This window comes from Brassica oleracea, chromosome C6, assembly GCF_000695525.1.
Source record: "Brassica oleracea var. oleracea cultivar TO1000 chromosome C6, BOL, whole genome shotgun sequence".
Classification (NCBI taxonomy): Eukaryota; Viridiplantae; Streptophyta; class Magnoliopsida; order Brassicales; family Brassicaceae; genus Brassica; species Brassica oleracea.
Window position 1 is genome coordinate 11,676,418 of NC_027753.1, and position 6,639 is coordinate 11,683,056.

At 32.6% G+C, this 6,639-nt stretch overlaps 2 protein-coding genes across 2 annotated transcripts; both read right to left on the minus strand.

Moving 5' to 3' along the window:
- Positions 1–251: 251 nt before the first annotated feature.
- On the minus strand, positions 252–2,364 carry LOC106298258 (myb-related protein 330). Its single transcript, XM_013734357.1, has 3 exons — positions 2,208–2,364; positions 1,961–2,090; positions 252–1,319 (listed from the first exon to the last, which is right to left on the minus strand). Exons 1-3 carry the CDS (start codon positions 2,338–2,340, stop codon positions 494–496), a joined length of 1,089 nt encoding a protein of 362 aa, XP_013589811.1. The 5' UTR covers positions 2,341–2,364; the 3' UTR covers positions 252–493.
- Positions 2,365–5,535: 3,171 nt separating this feature from the next.
- LOC106297482 lies at positions 5,536–6,375 on the minus strand. The gene has a single exon (XM_013733715.1). It carries the CDS (start codon positions 6,373–6,375, stop codon positions 5,536–5,538), a length of 840 nt encoding a protein of 279 aa, XP_013589169.1.
- Positions 6,376–6,639: the final 264 nt, after the last annotated feature.

The following is a 6,639-nucleotide window of genomic DNA, read 5'->3' on the forward strand; positions in this document are numbered from 1 at the left end:
ATTAGCCGAGAACCATGCCGAGAACCATGCTTGACATTCTCCTTCAAGCGTATCTTATCAATTTTAGTGGATCTCTATCGATTCCTAGCTTATTATTCCTCGATTTCGAGAGATACCAAATGAAAGTAAAATGTTTCATTCGCATGATGTATATATGACAAATCGGTTATAAAATGAAATAATGCTTTTTAGCATCAAACAATGTATATGTAGAAAAACTATAACACATTGAAAACTGTGTACAAACAATCTATCTAACATATATTTCATGTCGTGTATAAACGCACAAAAAAAAACACAAATGTCGCGGCTAATTACAGAAAAATTAAAACAGAAAGGAATGTATAATCGAACGACACCTTACAAGACTAAAACGACAAACACAACAAATGAAATATATTTTTCTAAGAATAAACTCAGCTTGATCAAACGTAATTCAACTAGACGTGCGTATATAATAAGAGAATTTATAAGAACAATATGCCAAAACTAATTAAGAAACATCGTTGATAAGGCTTTCGTCGAAGCAAAAGTCAGGCCAATAAAGTGACGCACCGTCCCCAGCGCCATAGCTTGAGCTGCTGCTCGCATCCGTTGGATTGTTGTAAGGAAGAGAAGACATAGCATTTTTAGGGCTGTTTTCTATAAGAGAAGGCAGAATCCATGAAGATGGATCATCATGATCTTGATCTTGATCTATTGGATGTTTGACTAAAGTGTCTATAAAATGATCTTCACTATTCAAAGATGTTTGTAGATTGAAAGGGACATGATCAAGAAGTGGGTCACCTTGGGATGGTTGCTCAATAGGACTATTGTTTAAATGATATTGTTTTTGTTGGAGTAGTTGGGTGGTTGAATCAATGATGGACCCGATTGGAAATAAACCTTGATTTTGATCTTCAGCCTCAAGTTCAAGAGCGGGATTGAATTTCGAGTTGTGTTCTTTATTCCATGAGACCATGGAGTTTAAGAGATTCATGGCATGGTTTTGATCGATATCGAGAATACTACTGGGGCTATTGTTGTTGTTGTTGGATAATGAAGCCGAAGAATTAAGCATACCATTGAGATATTGTAGCTTGGCTAGTTGAGCTGCTTCAGCTTGAATGGATGAGAACTGTGATGTTTGTTCAATGAGGTCTTTTAGGTTTGCTAAGGCTATGAGCTGAGGTAAGCTTGCGAAAAGGTCGGTTCTTGGTTGATGGGTCACAGGATCGATGCCCATTTGGATCAGTTTCTTCTTTAGATGTGTGTTCCAAAAGTTCTTGATCTCATTATCAGTACGTCCTTGCAAATGTGTTGCAATAGCAGACCATCTAAATATACATGAAAAATAATTAAGTATATGAATTTTTAATACATGTAGTTTAATAGTTTAGGGCAATTATTTCAAATAGCAATTATTTCAAATAGCTTATTTTCAATTTTTTGTCACAAAAAAACCCTCAAAAAGAAAAATAATCAAAAATAGTTTCATTAAATAAGTAAAAGACTTTTATACCTCTTGTTTTATAGGTATAGAAATAAAAATTAAAAAAAAAATTATAGTTTCGAATTATATGTTTTCAATTTCGAACTTTTATAAAAAAAATCGATTTTTTTTCGATTTTTTTTCAATTTTTTTCTGTTTTCAATTTATTTTTGAAATTTGAAAATGCTTTTTGAAACTATTTTTAAAATTTTTAATTTTAAAAAAAATTAAAACTCCACCCCTTTCCACCCTTTAACGGTAAACTATAAGTATAGATTAATTCCTAAACTTTTTTGATCATTTTCCTCAGAAGTATTTAGAAGTATTTTTGTGAAAATAAAATAAAAATTATTATCCTATTTTTTCAAGAGTTTATGTTAATGCTATATTTGTGTTTCCATCGATGTCACATACATATCGTAGATAAAGAACTCCTTCAAAGTTTTATAACGAAAAACTACTAAATGTGTTGAAAATACTACTTACTTATTCCCGAGAATAGAATGGAGATGGAGGATTGTTTGCTCTTCTTCTGCGGAAAACTTTCCTCTTTTGATATCAGGTCTCAAGTAATTTGTCCACCTTAGTCTACAACTCTTTCCACATCGGTTTAAATCTGAAAAGAGAAAGATAAGGGTTTCAAAACCATCGAAATATTTATACATACAAAACTAAATAAACGAGCTTTTATAGACCGATCAGGTGAATTAAGAGAATAGGAAAAGGAAGAGACCTGCGAGCTTTGGAAGGGCTCTCCAGCTTCCATGGCCATGTTTATGAATGTAATCAATAAGCTTTTGATCTTCTTCAGGAGTCCATGGCCCTTTCTTTAGACCATTCTCATCGCAACAAGGCGATCTCCCCATCGTGTCTCTCTGATTATATTGTCTTATTACTCTTCCACGACTACCAAGCCTGAGGTTAGGACTTGGTATTTATATACAATTTCGTGGAAGATTGATGATAAATTTAAATATATTATTTGATAATTCTTCGTCCATAACACTTGACTTTCTTTAATGTATTTTGTTTGACAAATGTTTTTTTTGGGTATTTTTATTATCCATTTTCTCAGACAAAATCTAAGTCGCTGTTTCTGTATAATACGGAAAATTCTACTCCCAGTAGAGACGAAGTCAATACGTACACTATGAACTGATGTAGTTTCATGCATTCTGAAGAAAAGAAAAAATGTAGTGGATTATATCTATAGGAAATTTGTTGATAACAGGCATATAATCAAATCATTACTAATCAGAATAGTAGAAGAATAAAATAGCTTCATTAGTTTTTCAAAACAAATGTATTATATAAACATTCCAAATCGTTCATTCCAAAAACGACATTCCAAAACGTTACCGAGATTTATGTGTGGTGATATGGGGCAGAATATCCGTGAAGTGTCTACCTTGTGGTAATTCACTGTCGTCTCCGGGGTTTGGTAAAAATCATATCTTTTTTTGTTTTTGTTTTGATCACATGGTAAAATCATATCTACATAAAATAATCTTCTTCTTAATTAGATGGATTAGATAAGCTATATATATTTCGTGTAGGAATGTCAATCAATACATATTTAGTCAGCCCTCATATGTGAATTAATTTCAATCTATCTTGTACAAATATGACTTAACTAGTATGCATATTATATAGTTTATAGCTGTTCACTATATATAACATAGATGTATGTGCAGTGTATATGAGTATCGACGAAGATGTTGCGGAAGAATTTAGGTACTCTCTTTACTATTTTATCATTCGACCAACAATACATGATGGTATATTGGTGTGGTCTAGACTAGAATCTCTAGTGGATAAATGAGTCGTCCTATTTATTTGAATATTAGAGATCGAGTTTCATCATTTACGAAAACTACGGTGGATTTTTTTTTCTTTCGTAGACGATTTAAATTGTAAGAATGCAAGCACGGATTTTTTGTATAATTAAAACTAGACTAGATTTGTTCCTGTTTTTAAATAATACTGTACAAATAATTACATTCATTTGCTTACCCAGTCCAAAAGCATTCATAAGAAAAAAACAAGGAGAGCGTGGAAAGAACAAGGTGGATGCGAACAAGGTTGTTGATCAAAAAAAAAAAAAAGGATGCGAACAAGGTTAATTATACTTTTGCTTCCTGAATATACTCACTCTGATCAAAATTAGGAAAACTAATCAACTCGTTGCTGAAGTAATTTAGCATAAAGCGACGAAGACATAAAAACGTTGCAAGATTCATGGGACTTTTTAAATTACGTTCAAACTCATATTTGTTTCTCGGCATGAGCCCATTATTTCGGGACTTAAAGTTACATCTTGTTCATGGGAGTTTGTTGGTTTTTATAGACGAAAATTAAATATTCCCAAATTAACAAACGAAATTATGTATTTAGGAACTATTAAACCGAGTTGGTAATGGTAAAAACAAGTTGAACTTATTAAGTAGTTTAGTAATAATTATATTTAACAAAAAGTCCAGTAATAATAGTAGGTTTGGTCAACAAAGATTTGAAAGCCAAATTAAAACAAAGAATTGCCTTGGTTGGACTAAAGGAAGCTTTCCTATGCACGCAAGGCGACGATTATTGTTTTGTCTCCTAATGCATGGCTTCTTCTATCTTTATCATATCTACGTACTAACCATGTTATACACTACTCGAATTTCGTATCTGGTACGTGGCTTCAACTTCAAGATGAATATCTCTGTTCACACTATTATTATTCTTATTATTGGAAATGAATAAGATAAACCATGTAAGCTGCGTTTCAAAAAAAAAGAATAAGATAAACCATGTTGGCCTATCAAGAGAAGCACAAACTAAAGCTTTTCAAATGAACTTGGATTGTCTAGTGAAGAATACAATGATAATTTCTCGTCCATAACCTTGAGATTTTTTTAATTTTTGGTGGCTGTTTATTTTTAAGACTATATAAGAAAAATACATCGGTTTCCAAGATGTATTTTTTGTCTAATTCCAAGATGTATTTGCATATGATTTTTACTTTTGAAATTAATAAGGAATTCTGGATTTTCTTATGTCTATAATTTATACTCTTTTTATTTTGATATATTTATTTGGTTAAAATGTGTATATTTATATTTTTTTTTGTTTAATATTCAAAACGACATCTTTTGTTTTATACTCTTATCAAGACAAAATATTTGGTCTATGACACTTAATTAAATAAAAACATTCAATAATATCATATCTCAAATTTTTACTTTTTTAATTAAATAATATAAACTAATTAAATTTTTCATTGAATTTTGAAAACAATGTATATTGTGAAAAAAACACCCCAAAAACAATTTATATATTAAAAAGATGAAGTTAATTTTTTTTTAAAAACATGAATAGTATTTTTCAAGAAAAAACCGATAAAGTGCGTTTTCAATTGAATGTCCGGTTGTCGACAGATATAAAGTTACAACTAATTGTAGCGTGGGGGAGATTCAACTTATGGGGACGAGGAACTTAAGATAGCGAGAAGCTGCTTTGCATACATAATTAGAAGCACTACGATGGGCTATGGAAAGCATGCTCCAACATTTAACATATCACAGTTTTGGGACGGATTGAAAGGAAATGATTGAATGATAAAGGATCCTCATGCATGGTCGAACTTCGCAACAGAGTTGGAAGTGGTAAAGACTTTCCAGCTATGTTTTCCGAACTTCAAGATTTCTTACATTCCAAGACCGCATAATGAAATTTATGATTCTTTAATTAGAACTACAAGATTTTTTTATAGAGAACTTTATCTTATTGATTGTTCTATTCCAGTCTGGTTACCCAGAGTACCTAAAGTTTGATTAATAGAATAATAGTTCATTGTAAAAAAAAAAATTGAACCAAAAATGTGTGGTATGTATAAAACCGGTTAGTATTGTCGATCATCCTAGCTAAAGCCGAGTGTTAAAAGTGTTAAGAAGTATTTAAAGTCACACAAACCAGGGACAAGGCAGCCTAACACATACGTGATTTGATTTCCGTATTCCAGGGCCGCATAGAATTTAAGATGTTTCCCTAATAGTACATTTCAGCTTTTATAATTGAAACTAGGTAATAATCTGCGCCTTACGCGTGATGTGATTATTCATCTTCCCTAATAGTACATTTCGTCCTTGTTTGTAAGCCTCTCTTTGTTGTTGAAAAGAGCTATAGCGGCCGCGACCTCTACCTCTCCAACTTGTTTTTCCGCCGCGACCTCGTCCTCGGTTTCCATAGCTGTTTCCATAGCCTTCGTGACTTGATTCAGAACTTGCATACATCAACTTGCATGAATCATCATATGTATCTTCTTCTTCCTCAGCAATTCTTTCTTCGTAAGCTTTTAGCCTACCAACGATATCGACAAAACTCGTTGTTCTAAGATCAAGAACCTGCTCGAGTGATACGACCATGTGAATGTATTTTTTCCTCGGCAAACTCTTTAAAAACTTCTTAACAAGTTTTGACTCTTCTATTGTCTCTCCTAAGGAGGCAGATTTTGAAGAGATTTCTGAAAGCTTGCCGACGAAGGTATCAATCGTATCACTGTCCTTCATCTTAATTCTATCAAACTCTGCCATTAGAGTTTGTAGTCTAGCTTCTTTAACTCGTTCAGCTCCAACGTGTCTTGCTTTGATTGCATCCCACACTCCTTTTGCTGTATCTATATCACCAACTTGCAGGATCAAAGCTTCCGGTATGGATTGGAACAGAAACGCAATCGCCATATTATTTTTCTTCATATCTTCGGTTCTAGGGTCTATTGATTCCCACACTTCACTAACCTTAAGAGCTATCTTCATCCTCATGGACCAGACAGTGTAGTTTGAGGTAGTCAGCATAGGAAACTTTACGGTGGCACGTCCGGCATCTTTGTGTAACACAATCTCCCCTTTGTCGTCGCTCATGGTTTGTATGTAATCGTCAAGATTCTTCGTTTGGCTCTGATACCAAATATAGAATCACAAACTTAATAAGAAGTCCTTCTCTTATTCAATATCACAAAAGCTCAAATCACAAATCACAATTCAATAATCGTATTATGCAACACAATATGCATCTCCATATATACATCTCCATATATATAGCTTCGATATTTCCTATTCTCAATAGTATTAACATAAATCATATTTCCTATTTCTAAACATAACTCCAAAGGAGAATAGGAAACT

Coding starts and splice junctions, on each gene's coding strand:
- LOC106297482 (XM_013733715.1), bottom strand. CDS start 6,375: ATGAGCGACGACAAAGGGGAGATTGTGTTACACAAAGATGCCGGACGT.
- LOC106298258 (XM_013734357.1), bottom strand. CDS start 2,340: ATGGGGAGATCGCCTTGTTGCGATGAGAATGGTCTAAAGAAAGGGCCA. Junction 2,091..2,207: donor AGCCCTTCCAAAGCTCGCAG/GTCTCTTCCTTT, acceptor TTCTCTTTTCAG/ATTTAAACCGATGTGGAAAG. Junction 1,320..1,960: donor CATTCTATTCTCGGGAATAA/GTAAGTAGTATT, acceptor ATGTATATTTAG/ATGGTCTGCTATTGCAACAC.